Raw genomic sequence first — 20,205 nt, forward strand, 5'->3', positions numbered from 1 at the left:
TTGATAACACTATGTCATTATCCTAAGCTATTGATACAAATATAGAGCACTCGAAACAGGTCTATTATGCCTACATGTTAGATATTGTTTTTCCAAATTTAGGTCCTACTACAGGCAGAGGTACCTTTCTCTATGTTAAAACAGCAAATCTGCCATATTACAATCTTTATATTCATCAACTGAGTAAAATGCTTTACCTTTGAGCCATTGACCCAATGTTGTCTTAAATTTATTTTTTGATACTGTTTGTACAATTTTAGGGAGCATATTAAACAGTTCGAGGCCTACATATTTATAACTATTATGTATCTTGGACAGTCTAGAGTATGGCAGATCAATTGTGTGGTTTCGTCTTGTATTGTGGGTGTGGACAGATGACCTAAGGGAATATTGAGCTATGTTTTCTTTTACGCGTAATAAGCAATAGTAGATGTACAAACAAGGAACTGTCATGATGTTAAGTTTTTTGAAATGTTCCCTGCATGTATCCCTAAGAGATAAACCCACTATACATCGAAGAGCTTTTTTTTTGGCATCTGAAAATTGATATTGAATTGGGAGAATTTCCCCAGAGCAGAATACCATATGAAAGATGGGGGTGGATATAAGCAAAATATGAATGCATCAATAAGTTTTGGCTGACATTACTCCTTTGGCTGACATTAACCTTATAAAGTAGGAACATAGCACGTGCAAGTTTGGAACAGACGTATGTAATAACTTTATCCCAGCTAATGTTATGGTCAATCGTCATTCCTAACAGTTTAACGGACTTATTTTCTTTGTTTGATACCTTCAAATTAAAGAATATTTCCTCAGTTTTTGTTTCATTTATGAATAGGGAGTTTGCACTAAACCAATGAACCGATTTTTCAAATATTATATTATTTTTTTCTCGTATAGATCCAAGAGTCTCTCCTTAATTGATAAAAGTTGTATCGTCCACATAGAGGACTGTTTTACAGGGTGTAATTTGATTATTGCCAAGATAAAGAAATTCTGCTTAGAATTGGTTTAACATCACTGGGAGAGTTTTAGTGCTATTTGATGACCTGTCATTGGTTTTTCACTGCTGGTATTGTCTGTTGTTGGTCATCTTTAGCTGTGTGATGGTGCTGACTGTTTATGTTCTGTGGTGTACTTATATGTGCACCATATTTTAGTTTGTATGTCAGCACAGCCCTACTCACTAAGGGTTTACACTGCCATGCACGGCAACCTCTCGTCACATCTATGCCTTGAAAACTGATGGGTTTCACCTATTAAAATACTGACAGTTGTCTAGGATGTTACCTAGCCGCAGTCCTCTATGTTATTTGATATGCTGAGAGCCACTGAAGTTTCACATTTTTATGGGGAGAATATGTACAGTTGCTAGAAGAAGTTAGATAAGTTTCACAACAGAAGAATCAGAGTGCAATGTGCACTTTAGTTTTTGTTGGGGTGTCACCCATAATGTTGTCAGAATGTTTGCCACAGTAGGCCATCATATTAATTCTCCTGCCACTGATCAAATGCAATGAGCTGGCTTAGCTTCTGTTCATGACAGGATGCACACTGATAGTTTGATTTTGTTTCTACAGAATTATTTCAGTTTCACTTAGGATTCCGGAATTTCACCCACTGCACCAAGAGTGAAAGATAGCAACAATACTATATGGACTTTGGGTTCTTGCACACTATTTAAAAAAATGCTAATGTACAGGCTGATCTCTGAATTTTTTTTTTAATGAACTGACACTTTTGAGGTGTGCCTCAAAAAATGAAGCAACAGGGGAAAATAAATTGTTATACTTTCAGAAGCAGATCATGTTGCAAAGTCGGATGTTTTATTGCCAACACAAATTTATCAGAAATTTGTGAATGTTTAGTAATAGTCTACTATATAATTTTCAACAAATAAGAAATGAGTGTTCAATCCAAAGGTGCCGTACATCTTTTGAAGATGATCCATGTGAAAGTCAAAGTCCATTTTTACATTAAGGATTAATTGTGAAAATAAATGACAAAAAAACTGATTTTGAGAACTCATTTGTTACAGTGCATCAGGCGTGAGTCCAAAATGCTATGCTTATAAATGAAAATAGAACTGAAAAAGTGGATGAAGATTGGTAGTTCCAGGCTATTTGTAAGATAGTATATGGCCATTTTTTTTTTTTCTGGGATGTAACAACGATTCTTCTTTGCTTTACCTTACATAGGGTTGAATAATAAATGGCAAATACTACACAAGTCTTCAGGAACAACTACATGGGGAAAAAAAATAAAATAAAAATGAGAAGACTTCAATAAAGTAGTCCATGGAGCAACAAATAGGGACATTGCAGATGATCAGGTACCACAATTTAGGGATAGAACCTAATCATTGGGAAAATTGTGAACAAAGTACATAGACCTAAAATGGGACAACACTTACAAGTGTACTTTCTATTTTTTTTAAAAATGCCTTTCACTTCCAACTTAGGAACTTTACATTTAATGTAAACTGACGAAATTACAAATTTATGAAACAATATCACTTACAAACAGGTATCAGAGGCACAGAAGATGCATTAACAATAAATGTAATGATTTCCTGATTTCAGATTCATGACAGAAAACTGATATGTAATTCAGAAGTGTATACAATACATAAAAATGAATATTAGTTTGTCTTCGTATGTGTTCCTATAGCAGTCATCTGATTACATTCAAATTTTCTTGTGTGTCGGTTTGCATGCTTACAAAGGTTTCTGTGGGAGTAAGAACTATCTATTATTCATACGGCTGTGGGTGAGAAGAGGGTGACATAGAAGTTTATCTCAGGAACACCAGGAGCAATGTCAGCCAAATTTTATACACATTTATTGGAAGAGGTGGGGCAAAGGCAGTTACATATCAGTATATCTCTGTAACACCTGAAGGAATTTCTACCAAAATTGTCACATGTATCACCTGATATCAGGAAAATTTCTTCCAATGGTAAGACACCGATAGTGCCCCTATGGGTAAGTATGCATAAAAGCCTAACTCAGGAACATCTGGAACAATTTCAACCAAATTTGGTTTACATTTCTCATTATATGAAAAAAAAACATTATTGCTAGGACTGGGGTTGGTGATGAGAAGGGGTGTCTGAAAATGACCAATTGGTATTTATTTCCTGTAACAGTCGACTTAAAATACTTTAAAGACATGAAGCACTGTCTATCTCTCATTTTTGGGTTCAATGTATCAATCACATTGTGGAAATGAGCACTGCAGTAAGTCAATAATTTTGCCATGATGTTTTCAGGCCAAAGACGATGCCACACAGTTCAAAACCACAGATACATTGAATGTCCTTTCTAGAGTTGCACAATGCAAAAGTAGCAAAGTATCAGAGTGTTGCCAGTAACAGTAATTTTTCTTGAAATGACAATGACTGGCACAATTACGTTTCCTCAGAAATCAGATGAAACTGCAGGGTAGAAATTTGTTAAAAAAATGGATGAAATATGTGCCAAAACTCACATTAAAGACCGAAATACGCTAAATCTGCAGCGCAATGCTTCATCTATATTTTCAAAATGGCTACTGGACATAGGTAATGGAAAAGTACTGGTAGATGCCGGCACAAAAGATATTTCATCTCCATTGATTTTTCATGTAACTGTTTCATTGACCAAATAATTACCGTATTTACTCGAATCTAAGCCGCACTTTTTTACCTGATTTTGTAATCCAAAAAACAGCCTGCGGCTTAGAATCGAGTGCAAAGCAAGCGGATGTTCTGAAAAATGTTGGTAGGTGCCGCCACAACTAAGTTCTGCCGTCGAATATATGTAGTGCTACACAGGCATGCTTTGTAGGCACAAAGATAAATACTGGCGCCAAAACCTCTGCGTCAGTAAATAAATTAAAAAAAGGTGGAAGACGAGCTTTTTTTTCTCCGCCCCGAGTTTCGACCACTGCATTTTCATATATTACCCAACGAAGTAAATACAAATTCTGTATTGTTCATCTTCGAATGTAACAGAATTTCAATGTACTATGAAAATCCGACTGGCAAGACTGTTTGGGATGTTTGTCAATGTGGCCAACTCTACGTTCTGAATTTTTTCCTACCTGTGAGAAGAGATGTTTGCTAATAGGAACCTGATGAAATGTGAATCATATGCAGTATTCTCTTCACCATAAGAATAATACGAATATAAACATTTTGCCATGTATTCTTTCGTGTTTGCTGCTATCTCATTTAAATCCTGTCTGCCTAATAAACTATGAAACTAGAGTGAGACAACAGCAAACGCGGAAGAACATACATATCGTATCATGTTTATATTTGTATTATTCTTATGCCTAATAGTGAGACAGTCAGAAATGACGCACGGCAACTGACTAGATTTTTAAATCTAAGATGACTCCAATTTCTGTGCAGAATTTGATGTTCTAAAGAAGCGGCTGCAAAGATTTTCAAACGGAGAAAAATTTTCGCGTAACTCTCGTTCAGAACATGTTCTATCATACGCAGTCTATTATTTTGTTCTTGTTGATAATTATCAAAGAAAGCAGCAGTGTAAGTAACAACAAATAGCAGTCTCTTGCCATTGTTTCGCTAATGAGATGATTCCTCTCTTTTTTTTTTATTGTAAGCGGCGGTAGCGTGCACAAAAGCAAGCCATGCCGCGAGCGGCGACAGGCCGTAAACACGAACTACCAGAATGCGACAAACAATGCATGACACAGTACAGTAATGCATTTTCAGCTTAGAGTGACGTAAACACCTATAACAAAGAAAATGGCACTTATCAGATCAAAGCAAAATAAGCAATCGATTCAAACCAGACGAAGCATGTGAAAAAGGAAGGGTACCCGTATTAATACGGACGGAGCGCCTGACGCATAGCAATGGCTACCTGGTAAAGCTTAACTGCTAAGCTTACGACTCGAACCAAACTACTGTGGCTGTATCATCATTCATTCGACCTAAATTGTGTCTCGTATTACAATGGACCAACTTTGTTTCGATTTGGAGGTGCGGCCTAAAAGTTCTCTCTCCCCTCGAATTTCGAGTCGCAAATTTCACGTGCGGCTTAGATTCGGGAAATTTTTTTTCCCTTTATTTCGAGTCTCATTTTTCAGGTGCGGCTTAGATTCGAGTGTGGCTTAGAATCGAGTAAATACGGTAATTCAGTAAGTTTTCCCATAAACTGTCACCAATTGCAAAACTCACCAATTGCCCAGCACAAGTACGATTTTGGCAGCAAGAAACACTGACATCAAAGTTATCAACTACACTACTTACGAACAAATTGCAGATGAGTCTGTCACCTACAAACTGATTGACAGTATCAAGAATGTGGATAAAATTTTAAAATGTCCAATCGAGTTTTTAAATTTGTTGACTCTTTCTGGTGTGCCCCCACACAGATTGTTAATCAAAATCAGTGCACCAATAATTCTTTAGCACTACATTAATCCACCATGATTGTGCAATGGGCCAGGCTTGCTGCCAAAAGCTGATCCCAAACATAATTGCAGCAACAATTCTGAATGGCAAGTCAAAAGGAGAAAACGTGTTTATTCCACGCATTCCCATCAGTTGATTCCAAATGAGTGCAGTTCCTAATTTGTCTTATATTCTTAATAACCTTCAACAAGGTATAAGGTCAGTTGCTTCTGGAAAGTCCATGGTTTTTACATATTCAATTGATATGTTGCATGCTCATGAGTGGGACAGCAAAATTTTTTTTTCCAGAATATGGGAAGATCAAATGTAGTGTGTACCCCAAAGCATGTGAGTGAACTTTTTCTTATTTAAAGTAACACACAAAAATCACTGTCTTTCATTTCAAACAATGGAAAATCCAGGATGGGATATAACAATATTATGAAAAGGAAAGTTGCTACTCACCATATAGCAGAGATGCTGAGTCGCAAATAGGTACAACAAAAAGACTTTCACAAATAAAGCTTTCAGCCATTAAGACGTTCATTAACAACACACACACACACACACACACACACACACTGGAGAGAGAGAGAGAGAGAGAGAGAGAGAGAGAGAGAGAGAGAGAGAGAGAGAGAGAGTGTGACAGTCTTTTTGTTGTGCCTGGCCACTTTCCTTTCCATAATACAGTCTTTCATTTACTTTGTATGTGTAAATGTGTCTGCTTTGTAAATGTATACCTACTTAGAAAGCAGAAGAGGCTTTGCAACACGTGCCTAGCAATAATTTTTAAAAATCATACAAGAGTTACTTTCTGAGCTAGACTTAGGGATGGTCCAGAAATCCAGACTGCATATCAAACTTCCAATTGAAGCAAAGGAAATACAACAAACATCTTAAAGAGTAAGATAATAGAGGTAGTGTTGCTGTAACATGATTTAACAAGCAAAGTGGCAATGTTTCAGTTACTGCACATTTGTGTAACTATAGGACGGAATCTCCACTGTTAGTATACAGCTGAACAAATATAAAAATAAATATGGCATAACATTAATTTTACAATGGAGAAGCAAGAAGAAACATGGGCACTGCAGTTGATGGTGTAGTGTCGAAAATAATAATCCACAATGGCTGACTTTTTAGGATGAATAAACAAAGTACCACTCTCTTCAAATGATGCAATTAAGTGATCACCTTTCTTCAGGCTCAGCACAAAAACATAATACACTTATGTCTGTTACAAAGAAAATGACAACACAGATAGAGGTACAATTTGCTGATTTATTGTTGTTACTCACGTTTCATAAGCAGATCCTGTGCATAATAAAGAACAGACTGATATGCAAATTTAAGGTGTTCACGATCGCGCAGAGAACCTTTGCGGTTAGTACTCATAATAGCGGTGGTTGCCACCAAATCCAGTAATCCATGGCCAGCTCGCACTTCACACACTGCTGCACATACCAGACAAAATAGACCTGTCCGGCCAACTCCTGAGAGACAGTGAACAACAACTGGATGAGCAGTATTACGCTGCTGTTTGTACAGGCTGAGTGTCTCTGATACAAAACTGAGGAAAGGTCCTGGTGATGCTGGAAATGAGCTGGAACATACAATCCATGTCTAAGCTGCCAAAACGTAAAGTAAACATGGTAAGTATAAAATATTATACTTAAAATAACTTATGTATGTGGTGAAATAAAACATTGGAAAGTCCAGACTGGAATAACAACTACATGGAAAGGACAGATTGTGCTCACCTCAAAGAGGAAGCATAGAGTCGCATAATATATGTACAACAGAAAAAGACTGTGTGTCCTTTATCCAAAATAGAAAACACACACACCTTCACACAAGCACAACTCACACACAAATGACCAATACCGCTGGGTGCTGGGACCCGACTGCGACAGTGTCTGATGTTAGCAGCAGTCTTCAGGGATGGGTGGGTGGGTGGTGGTGCTGGTGGTGGTAAGGAGTTGGCATGGGGAGAGCAGAATAGGGTGGGGGAAGGTGTTGTGCTTCCTGTCGGATCATGGACATGGTGGGGACAAGAGAGGGTTGCTAGGTAAGTGTCATGAGACTGTGCTTGGAAGTGACGAAAGGGGGAAAGTGGGGTGGGGGGAGAGCGGGGTGGGGGGGAGAGTGGGGTGGGGAGGAGCGGGGTGGGGGGGGAGAGCGGGGTGGGGGGGAGAGCGGGGTGGGGGGGAGAGCGGTGTGGGGGGGAGAGCGGTGTGGGGGGGAGAGCGGTGTGGGGGGGAGAGCGGTGTGGGGGGGGAGAGCGGTGTGGGGGGGGGAGAGTGGGGTGGTGGGGAGCTTCCTGTCGGGTCATGGACATGGTGGGGACAGGATAGGGTTGCTAGGTAAGTGTCATGAGACTGTGCTTGGGGGTGGCGAAAGGGGGAGAGCGGTGAGGGGGGGGAGAGCGGTGTTGGGGGAGGAGCGGTGTTGGGAGGGGGAGAGCGGTGTTAGGGAGGGGGAGCGGTGTTTGGGGGGGAGCGGTGTTGGGGGGGAGCGGTTTGGGGGGAGCGGTGAGGGGGGGAGCGGTGAGGGGGGGAGCGGTGAGGGGGGGAGCGGTGAGGGGTGGAAGCGGTGAGGGGGGGAAGCGGTGAGGGGGGGAAGCGGTGAGGGGGGGGAAGCGGTGAGGGGGGGAAGCGGTGAGGGGGGGAGAGGGGTGAGAGGGGTGAGGGGGTGAGAGGGGTGAGGGGGGGAGAGGGGTGAGGGGGGGAGAGCGGTGAGGGGGGGGAGAGCGGTGAGGGGGGGGAGAGCGGTGAGGGGGGGAGAGCGGTGAGGGGGGGACAGCGGTGAGGGGGGGGACAGCGGTGAGGGGGGGGGAGAGCGGTGAGGGGGGGGAGAGCGGTGAGGGGGGGGAGAGCGGTGAGGGGGGGGAGAGGGGTGAGGGGGGGAGAGGGGTGAGGGGGGAGAGGGGTGAGGGGGGAGAGGGGTGAGGGGGGAGAGGGGTGAGGGGGGAGAGGGGTGAGGGGGGGAGAGGGGTGAGGGGGGGAGAGTGGTGAGGGGGGGAGAGTGGTGAGGGGGGGGGAGAGTGGGGAGGAGGGAGAGTGCTCTCTCTTTTGGAAGAACGACTTTGCCCAAAAGCTTGAAATATTTTAGCAGTCTTTTTCATTGTGCCTATCAGCAACTGAACACCACCGCTAAGCAGTGAGTAGCAATCTATCTTTTCCATATTTTTTATGTATGTGATGACATACATAAAAATTGATAAAAGCTTGTTGTATTTCACCAAAAGTTTATAGTTTTCCTTTAGTTGGACACAGATCTTGAAACGTACAGAATGAATACCAGCAGCAAGGAAAATTGCATCTTCCTCTTTCTCATTTAGTTTGGAGCAATTTGGTTGCAGCACAGTGTTCAAATAAATTTCCTGTCTTTTGAAATACATCAGAGAGTATAAATAACAGTAAGGCGATAATACAAAATGTCTGCATGCAACATAACAAAGTTCATTTGATATCGATCCTGTCACATTCTAATGACATAATGATAAGAGTGGTCATCTTTGGCTTGTATTGTGTTCTTTTTAGAAAAATGTTGTTGGGAATAATAACAAATATAAGGATCATTAGTAAATAATGCCTTCTGTGTTATAAAAAAAATTAATAACATACATGTAACAGTGGAATTAGTGCAAATAACAGCCTGAACTGTCCAACCACTCAGCAGAGTCGTCAAGCATTTGTAAACATTTGCAAAATTGTTGAACCCAGGTATCAAAGCAAATGAGGAAAAATTAAGAGTTTTCCTTCTTCCCACTTTTTAATATTCTACGTGATATCCCCAGCTAAGTGCATTCCCATGCCAGCTTCATCATGATAACATACATGCCACATGTCATTTTTCACAATCTAAGTGACAGCAAAAATAGACGGGTTGGTGGTGCCTCATGCAACCTACAGCAACCTACAACCCTGATTTGGTCCCATCTGTCTTCCACCTGTTTGGGACTCTAATCCTACATGGTTACAAATTCAAAGGCTTGGGTGAGGCTAAAACAGCTTTAAACTCATGGGTCATGACGTCTGAATTCAGCGATGATGCAAATGTGTACAGCTCTGACCATGTTGAACAGTGTTGTTTAGAGGACAGTTCACATATGATCTTCACTAATTCAATTGTTACTTCAACTGTTACATGTTCATTATTAAATTACTCGATTACTTTTTGATCCACTCTCATATTTTTACATACTATGAAACAATTCTATTGTCTTAACTCTTCATGTGAAACAATTCCATTGTCTTAAGTATTTATCTTACAGAAAGACCACAATGGCAAGGGATTCAGACATGCAGTTACACAGTTACTTTTGTTTGACACATATAAGACTAGAACAGTAAATCGACTGATTAGTAATAGTACAAGTACTTGCTACTTCTAAGTTGCAGCACTTAGTTTTTGGAAAGCATTTATTTTACTTAATACAATAGAAAAGAATGTTTGGTAGCTTTTATCTGTGTGTGCTATAGCGTTTTTCTTTCCTTTTTTGGTATCTCCAAGAGCTAGCCTTGTGTGAACAAATTCTGTAATGTGGCTCCAGTCAAAAATAGGTACCACTGTACCTCATTTGGGTGTGTCAGCCTTTTCAAAGACTTAGCTCACTACTGCCTCATCTGTCAAGTAGGGCATATATAGAGCGTCACTTACAGCTGTTGCAGTGCTTAATTTGCACATCATATTTAGTTCACTAGTTTTTACAGTGTGTCATTTCTTTAGATTCTTTCAGATGTGTAGACTGTTTTATCTTATGATGCAAGATGCCAATCAACTGGATTTGTTGTATGCGGATGGATGGGAAGCTGACTGTCATCTTAATGGAGTTAGAAGCTGTATTGGTCACGGTTAACAGAATTCAGCTGTTTCCTTGGACTGTAGCAGCTATCAGGTGCATGCAGTGGCATATCATTATCCAAACGTGAATGACAGGGGGCCGGGAGGGCACATGGGTCTTAGGTCAGATAGCTAATGGGAGAACCGATTGGATGTCTGCCTCTGTATGCTGTAACTACTGACATGAAGTGTTCCTGTTGCTGATAAGATGCCTACACCACCAAAAGTCACTTTTCTTTTATGACATGGACTACCTTACAACTACATTTAGACTTAAACAGATGGAGGAAATGTTCACTATTGCGAGCTCCAATATTAAGCGGATGATGGATCCCATAAAGAAAACAGTGATCAGTAAGGAACAAAGACCAATGCGGACTTGGTATATATATGTCAGAAAAGTCTCATAGGAGAATCTACTGGCTGCTGCTGAACACAACTGATGCAACTTGCAAGCTGTGGTTCATACTACCACCAATGATAACTTTGCTGGGTTCAGGAACTATCCTCAGCTCATTTTGGCGTCTACACAAATTGATGAGGAAGGCTATCACTGATTGCAAGGTGGAAGAACAGCATACATCTCGTAATGTAATCTGTTGGACTGAATGTTGTCCTCTGGTTTGAAATTGTGTGGGAGGCTTAAAAGGTGGCACCATCAATTCTGCGACTTTCCAAAATCCAAATTCATTGACCTACACTATTGGCTGGAAAACTGTTGAGTCACCTCAACAGGACAGGTGTCCAATAGATTCAGTGTAGTAACATGACAACTAGAGAGACAGAGATAGGAAGGGCTGAGGGGGAGGGGGAAAGAGAGAGAGAGAGAGAGAGAGAGAGAGAGAGATGGGGGCGACCTCTAACAAGTCAATAAGCTGGAGAGTTAAGAGTAATTCACCTGCTGTTTCTTATAGAAGAAAACAACTTTCTTTGAAAGAAAAAAGCAACCTAATATTGTTATCTGCAGCGGTGTTTGTGGTAATTTCCCAGACTTATTCTCACTTATTAATGGTAGTGATGTCCAAATAATACCTGGAACAGATAGCTGGCTGAAACCAGGCATAAATAGCAATGAAATATTTACTTCCAAATGGAATCTGTATGTGTAAGACATGCTGAATACAAATGATGACTTTGCATTTATTGCAAAGAAAAGCCCAGTTACCGAGCAAAATTCTTGAGAGTGGAATAAACCAGGGGATGTTTAGTCCTTGATAATAACAACAATGCAGTGACAGGAAGCCGAGTAATCTCTAATATGATAAATGGAGTTAAGACGCATGACTGAGATTGGAATGAAGTAACAAAGGTATGCTGAAAAAAGTACTTGAATGTATTTATCGTCCATTCACAGCAAGTATCAAAGTAGTGAAGTATTACAGACAAAGCCTGGCACATATCGTGTACATTTACCAATTATGCTATTATAAATAGTGGGAGATTTCAATTTGTTAGTTACAGATGGGTGACACAGATGATTCGGAGCAGAAGTGAGGGGACAAAGCTTGTGGCATGGTACTGAATTCTTCTTTTTTATTATGAAAATTGCCTTGAGAATCTGGTTAGACATCCCTCACACACAGGGCACACATTGGATCAGCTAAAAGCAAAAATGTCTGTCATTTTCATGGCAGTGAATGCAGAATTAGCAATCATCAATCATAAAGGTATCATAGCATTATTGATCACTAGTGTTACAAAAATGTAAAGAAAGGTAGCAAGTAATTTATCCTTATCAAGCATGTCAAGAAAATGATAAAAAATACAGCCAGCAGCAAACATTCAACTCTTGGAAGAAGTAGTTAGATGATCTCTGGCAAAAATTCAAAACTGTTATAGGCACTGTGCTAGATATGTATGTGCCATGAAACATAGTGGATGTGGGAAGGACCCATCATGGTCAATAATATTATGAAATTATTATAAAACAGAAAGAAGTGCACAAAAATTCAAATGAAACTACATCCTTGATGACAAGCAGGAACTAAACAAAATCAACACAAATAATGTGTGTCCCAGAAGGTATAGCCAGTGTTCAGGGATATGACAGAAACAATCACTCGAAGCAGGAGGATAAAAAAAAAAACCTAGTAAACAGATGCTCTAACATGCATACCTTATGAGCTACGAACACTTGTTCAGTAGAAGAGATGAGTTCCACAGTATTGAAGATAAAGAAGAGCTCATAGCTCTTGAGGTATGCATTTTAGAGCCCATACTTACTAAACCTTTTCTTCAAATGGTCATTCCTGTCACATCCCTGAAAACTGACCATTACACCTGGGATACCTTGTATAGTGACAACTATGTTAGAAAAAGTTCAATGAATTTAAAAGCAAGAACTTATCTGCCAAGTTGCCTTTATCCTTGGTTTTTGTCCAATGTACACTCCATTAATCAACGGATCAAAAATTTCTGCCCAAATGTCTGTTTATAATAACGGCAGACAGAAATAGATCAAAAGTGTGCCTAGATGTCTGCTGATAACAACAACAGCAAAACGGAAGATAAAATGAAGGCTGAAATGTTACAGTGTGTCATACAAAATTACTTCACCGTCAAAGATCATGAAACAAGATTTTACTTTTAACTGCAGCACAAATGGAAAAAAAACAAAAGATACACAACTACCTATTTCCACAATTAGACACAACTGGAGACGCATGACAGAGAAAAGAGTATTGGCCCCAATGGTGTACCAACTAGATTCTTCATTCATATGTTGAGAAACAGGCACTCTTCTAGCAACAGTCAATCATAGGTTGGTAGAACAACACAAATGGAAAGACACAAAGGTTGTTTCAGTCTTTGAGGAGGGACACAGAAATTGTAAATTGTGGGCTTGAGAAGTATGTGCCTAGTAAGTGGATTGAGGACGGAAGAGACCCACCACAATTTAGCAACAAAATTCAGAAAACACAGAGGTAGCGTTCTCCGTTCAAAATAGAATGTGCAAATGATGACAGGGAAAGGTTAGTAAAGATTTGTGCTTCTGAGAAAAGCTCTGTGCACAAAGCATAGAAGTATTACCATCATACCTTTGCAAAAGATCTGACCAAGAGTCCGTGAAAACTGTGGTCATATGTGAAATTGGTAAGTAGGTCTAAGCCTTCCATCCAGTCACTCGTTGACCAGTCTGATGTGGCAGTTGAAGATGGCGTTTAAGAAATTGTTCACACAGGAGGATCGTACAAATATAATATCATTTGACAATCTAACAGACTCCCATATGGACGACACATTAATATGCATCCCTGGAGTAAAGAAACAATTTAAAGAGTTGAAGACAAACATGTCATAAGGTCTGGATGGAAACCCAACTCGGTTTCACAAAGTGTACTCTATGGCATTAGCTTCTTACTTAGCTTACATTTACCATGAATCTCACCCAGCGCAAAATCACAAGTGACTGGAAAAAAGCGCAGACTCCCCCACATAAGAAAGGTAAAAGAACAGCCCTCAAAATTTCAGAACAATATCCCTAAATTTGGTTTGCTGCCGAATTCCTGAACATATTCTGAGTTCGAATATAACAAATTTCCCTGAGATTGAGAATCAGCACGGTTTCATTTATGTGAAACTCAGCTTGCCCTTTTTCTCAAGACATACTGTGAACTATGGATGAAGGGCAACACACAGATTCCATATTTCTAGATATTTGTGAAGTATTTCTGTTAGTAAAAGGGTGAACGGCCTTTCAGACCATGATGCACAAATTTTAAAACTAAAAGCCTTTAGTACGCAAACAAATGTCACATTAAATTTCAAACTATGTAGGAAAGTTAATCCAACAACAATAGAGAGTTTTTTAAACCTTGTCAAGGAACAAGAGTTGCAGGATGTTTATAATGGCAATAACATAGTGGTTCATGGTGTGGGTTCCTGTAGTCATGTCCTAGTTCATGAACCACAGGCAACGTATGAGTGGCCAACAAAAGGTAATGAGATGGGGAGCTATTAATACCAATGGGGGCTACTCTGGGAAGAAGGTAGAGCTGGCAGAGGCTGCAAGTAAGATGGAACTGGACGTTTTAGCTGTTAGTGACATTCGGGTAAGGGGTGAGAAAGAAGAGGAAGTGGGAGAATACAAGGTCTACCTGTCAGGAGTCAAAGCAGGAATAGCACAATGGGGTGTAGGGCTTTACATCAGGAAAGAAATGGAACCCAGCGTAGTTGCAATAAGGTATGCAAACGAACGACTGATGTGGATAGATTTGACAGTGTCTAGCAAGAAAATTAGGATTGTGTCAGTATATTCGCATTGTGAAGGGACAGATCAAGATAAGATGGATAGTTTTTATGAGGCACTCAGTGATGTAGTTGTTAGAGTAAAGGACAAGGACAGTGTTCTGCTCATGGGTGATTTTAACGCCAGGATTGGAAATCGAACAGAAGGGTATGAAAAGGTTATGGGTAAATTTGGAGAGGATATGGAGGCCAACAGGAACGGGAAAAAACTCTTGGATTTCTGTGCCAGTGTGGGCTTAGTAATCACAAACTCCTTTTTTAAACATAAGAACATTCACCGGTATACTTGGGAAGGCAGGGGAACCAGAACTGTCATTGACTATATAATAACAGATCAGGAATTCAGGAAGGCTGTGAGGGACACACGTGTATTCAGGGGATTCTTTGATGACACTGACCATTATTTAATCTGCAGTGAAATTAGGATTGTGAGGCCGAAAGTGCAGGAGGTCAGGTCCATATGTAGGAGGATAAGAGTGGAGAAACTTCAGGATAAGGAAATCAGGCACAAGTACGTACCAGTAATCTCAGAAAGGTACCAGTTACTTGAATGTAGTCAATTACAGTAATTGGAAAACGAATGGACAAGGTACAGGGACACAGTACTAGAAGTGGCTAAAGAATATCTTGGAACAGTAGTGTGTAAAAGTAGGATGAAGCAAACAGCTTGGTGGAATGACACAGTCAAGGCAGCCTGTAAAAAGAAAAAGAAGGCGTATCAAAAATGGCTACATACTAGAACCCAGGTAGACAGAGAAAATTATGTTGAAGAAAGGAACAAAGCCAAACAGATAATTGCAGCATCCAAGAAGAAATCGTGGGAAGACTTTGGAAACAGGTTGGAGACTATGGGTCAAGCTGCTGGAAAACCATTCTGGAGTGTAATTAGCAGTCTTCGAAAGGGAGGTAAGAAGGAAATGACAAGTATTTTGGACAGGTCAGGAAAACTGCTGGTGATTCCTGTGGATGCCTTGGGCAGATGGAGGGAATATTTTGAAGAGTTGCTCAATGTAGGTGAAAATACGATCAGTAATGTTTCAGATTTCGAGGTAGAATGGGATAGAAATGATGATGGAAATAGGATCACATTTGAGGAAGTGGAGAAAATGGTCAATAGATTGCAGTGCAATAAAGCAGCTGGGGTGGATGAAATTAAGTCGGAACTCATCAAATACAGTGGAATGTCAGGTCTTAAATGGCTACACAGGATAATTGAAATGGCCTGGGAGTCGGGACAGGTTCCATCAGACTGGACAAAAGCAGTAATCACACCAATCTTTAAACATGGAAACAGAAAAGATTGTAACAACTACAGAGGTATCTCTTTAATTAGTGTTGTGGGTAAAATCTTCTCAGGTATTGTTGAAAGGAAAGTGCGAGTATTAGTTGAGGACCAATTGGATGAAAACCAGTGTGGGTTTAGGCCTCTTAGAGGTTGTCAGGACCAGATATTTAGCTTACGGCAAATAATGGAGAAGTGTTATGAGTGGAACAGGGAATTGTATCTATGCTTTATAGATCTAGAAAAGGCATATGACCGGGTTCCTAGGAGGAAGTTATTGTCTGTTCTACGAGGTTATGGAATAGGAGGCAAACTTTTGCAAGCAATTAAAGGTCTTTACATGGATAGTCAGGCAGCAGTTAGAGTTGACAGTAAATTGAGTTCATGGTTCAGAGTAGTTTCAGGGGTAAGACAAGGCTGCAACCTGTCTCCACTGTTGTTCATATTATTTATGGATCATATGTTGAAAACAATAGACTGGCTGGGTGAGATTAAGATGTGTGAACACAAAATAAGCAGTCTTGCATATGCGGATGACTTAGTTGTCATGGCAGATTCGATTGAAAGTTTGCAAAGTAATATTTCAGAGCTAGATCAGAAATGTAAGGAGTATGGTATGAAGATTAGCATCTCCAAAACGAAAGTAATGTCAGTGGGAAAGAAATATAAACGGATTGAGTGCCAAATAGGAGGAACAAAGTTAGAACAGGTGGACGGTTTCAAGTACTTAGGATGCATATTCTCACAGGATGGCAACATGGTGGAAGAACTGGAAGCGAGGTGTAGCAAAGCTAATGCAGTGAGCGCTCAGCTACGATCTACTCTCTTCTGCAAGAAGGAAGTCAGTACGAAGACTAAGTTATCTGTGCACCGTTCAATCTTTCGACCAACTTTGTTGTATGGGAGCGAAAGCTGGGTGGATTCAGGTTACCTTATCAACAAGGTTGAGGTTACGGATATGAAAGTAGCTAGGATGATTGCAGGTACTAGTAGATGGGAACAATGGCAGGAGGGGGTCCACAATGAGGAAATCAAAGAAAAACTGGGAATGAACTCTATAGATGTAGCAGTCAGGGCGAACAGGCTTAGATGATGGGGTCATGTTACACGCATGGGAGAAGCAAGGTTACCCAAGAGACTCATGGGTTCAGCAGTAGAGGGTAGGAGGAGTCGAGGCAGACCAGGGAGAAGGTACCTGGATTCGGTTAAGAATGATTTTGAAGTAATAGGTTTAACATCAGAAGAGGCACCAATGTTAGCACTGAATAGGGGATCATGGAGGAATTTTATAAGGGGGCTATGCTCCAGACTGAACGCTGAAAAGCATAATCAGTCTTAAATGATGATGATGATGATGATGATGATGATGATGATAGGTAACACAGTTCTCATGCTCTTTGAGAGTTGCTTTCAATTAGAACATTCTGAATGTGGTACTAGCAGCCCGGGTGGCTGACTAGTGGAATAAGGATATCATGTAGAACAAAGTGGGAGTTACATCAAAATGTTAGAAGTAATCACAATTAAAATACAGCAGCCCATTACAAACAGTATTGTGAGGTGCTTAAAATGTTATTAGGAAGGCAAAAAGTATGTGGCGTGCAAATAGAACAGCTAATTCACAGGATAAAATTAAAACCATATGGTCAGTTGTGAAGGAAGTGTCTGGTCAGCAGCACAAGGTATCTACATCTAAATCCATACTCTGCAAGCCACCTGATGATATAAAGTCAGTTCGCAGTAAAAATATTTCTGTTACTGATAAATCAGATATATGTACAGTTTTTAATATTTTCTAAGCAATGCTGGTGAATTAAATAAAAATTTAGTTTCTACAGGGAATCATATAACTTTCTTGGCAAATGCCTTTCCGAAATTGATGTTTGAAATATTTCTCTGTGATACAGACAAAAGGGAGATTGAGTCAACAATTAATTCACTGAAGACCAAGGACTCTCTTGGTTACGATGAAGTGCCTAGTAGAATATTAAAGTACTGTGCTGCACATGTTATCCCTGTATTTAGCCTTATTTGTAATTTTTCCTTTAGGAAGGGTCAGTTTCCTGAGCAATTAAAGTACTCCTTAGTGAAGCTGCTTTATAAAAAGGGATAAAGGGATAATTTAGATAATTTTAGACATTTTCTATGCCATCAGTGTTTGCAAAACTTATTGAAAAGCCTGCATATGCAAGAATAATTGATCATTTCATATAATACAATATGCTATCAAATCTACAGTTCGGGTTAGAAGTCTTTTAACAACTGAAAATGCTATTTTCTCTTTTCTCTGTGAGGTATTGGATGGGTTAAACAAAAGGTTTCGAACGCTAGGCATATTTTTTTATTTAACTAAGGCATTTGATTGTGTTGATCACAAAATATTGCTCCAGAAGTTGGACCGTTACGGAATATGGGGAGTAGCTCACAATTGGTTCACCTCTTACTTTAGCAACAGACAGTAAAAGGTCATTATTCACAATGTTGAGAATGGCTGTGATGTGGGATCTGAGTGGGGTACAGACAAGTGGGGGGTGCCACAGGGATCAGAGTCGGGGCCAATCCTGTTCCTTATTTATATAAATGATATGGCCTCTAGTATTATGGGTAACTCTAAAATATTTCTCTTTGCTGATGACACTAGCTTGGTAGTAAAGGATATTGTGTGCAACACTGGCTTGGTTTCAAACAGTGCAGTTCATAACCTAAGTTCAGGGCTTGTAGAAAATAAACTAACGGTAAATCACAGTAAGACTCAGTTTTTACAGTTTCTAACACACAATTCAACAAAACCTGACGTTTTAATTTCACAGAATGGCCATATGATTAGTGAAACTGAACAGCTCAAATTTCTAGGTGTTCAGACAGATAGTAAGCTGTCGTGGAAAGTCCACGTTCAGGATCTTGTTGAAAGACTTACTGCTGCCATTTTTACTATTCGAACGGTGTCTGAAGTGAGTGATTGTTCGACATGAAAATTAGTCTACTTTTCTGATTTTCATTCGCTTATGTAGTATGGTATTATGTTTTGGGGTAGCCCGTCCCATTCTAAAAGGATATTCTTGGCTCAGAAATGGGCAATACGTGGTGTAAGTTCACGAACCTCTTTGACAATAAGTGGTATAAGTTCATGAACCTTTTCTCAAATCCTGTTCATGAGACTGCGTATTTTGACACTGGCCTCTCAATTCCCAAGAATAAGCAGCTTTCACTTAGTTAATACTCGGCAGAAATCAAACCAGCATTTGGATCGCACTTCCTTAACTCTTGTGCAGAAAGGTGTGCAGTATACTGCTGCATTCGATTTTCAATAAGCTACCACTTGAATTCAAAAATCTTAGCAATAATCTATGTGCTTTCAAATCGAAACTGAAGAGTTTCCTCATGGGTCACTCCTTCTATTCTGTCGAGGAGTTCCTTGAAAAATTAAGCTGATTCTTGTTGTACTGTTGACTGCGTTTACTTAAACTTATGGACTGTCTTTTTTCGGGTTCATAAACATTTATTTTTATCTGTTGTTACTTTTATGTTGTGATTTCATGTACTGACATGTTCCATGACCTTGGAGATTTGCTCCTCAATTTGGTCCTACGGAATTTGACATGTAAATAAAATAAAACAAAATATTTGACATGATGCCTCTACACAGATTGTTAACGAAGGTGGAAGTATATGTTATAGGTTATCAGGTATGTGACTGCTCAAAGACTTCGTAAGGAATAGAATCCAGAAAGTTCTTCTCAATGGCAGTGTTGATCAGAGACAAGTGCATCATCAGGAGATGGAACCACCACATACATCTAGCTGTGGAAAAAGCACGTTAGACTGAAATTTATTTAAAGAAGCCTAAGAAAGTGTAATTCATCCACAGACAAGGTAACTTAAAAATCTCTGGTCCGCTGAGTTATTTAGAACTGTTATCAGTCTGAGACTGTAACAGAGGGAATATTCAAAGAACAGCTGCTTGCTGCATCACAAATTTTTTTAGACAGTTTAAGAGCATCTCAAGAACACTCAAGTAACTGCAATGGGAGACCCTACAAGAAAGCCTCTGTGTATTGCCTTTAGAAGGCAAATCTGAATACTGCCGATAGAAATAAATAAATGAAGAACAAATTTCTTAGGCTTCAGAACTATTAATCCCTTCCTCGGTAATGAAAAAGGGATATGAAGTTTAATATTGGAAAGGAAGGCAGGTCATTCAGACGCCATGATGTGAAGTATCTTAACATTATTAGGGCAAAGGGAGACTAACATTAAGGAGGAGGTGTCAAATAATCAACACACTTTGTTTGAGTAAAGGATAATTCATAACTTCGTTGGGTAGAGTAAGAATGGCTGCAGATTACACCAGATTATTTCTCAACAAAACATGAGGGCACATGAAAAACTGTTAAATAGTCGTAAAACTATAATTCATACT

At 39.8% G+C, this 20,205-nt stretch overlaps 1 protein-coding gene across 3 annotated transcripts in view; it reads right to left on the minus strand.

The window, feature by feature from the left end:
• Nucleotides 1-20,205, minus strand: part of LOC126188035 (tyrosine-protein phosphatase non-receptor type 23-like) — a 185,776-nt gene that overhangs the window by 15,648 nt on the left and 149,923 nt on the right. For all 3 annotated transcript variants that reach the window (XM_049929461.1, XM_049929460.1, XM_049929462.1), the window contains exon 17: nucleotides 6,709-7,013. In XM_049929461.1, the coding sequence (XP_049785418.1) occupies nucleotides 6,709-7,013 (305 nt within the window). The remainder of the gene's footprint in view (nucleotides 1-6,708; nucleotides 7,014-20,205) is intronic.

The sequence above is a fragment of the Schistocerca cancellata genome, chromosome 5 (assembly GCF_023864275.1).
Source record: "Schistocerca cancellata isolate TAMUIC-IGC-003103 chromosome 5, iqSchCanc2.1, whole genome shotgun sequence".
In the NCBI taxonomy this organism is placed as follows: domain Eukaryota; kingdom Metazoa; phylum Arthropoda; class Insecta; order Orthoptera; family Acrididae; genus Schistocerca; species Schistocerca cancellata.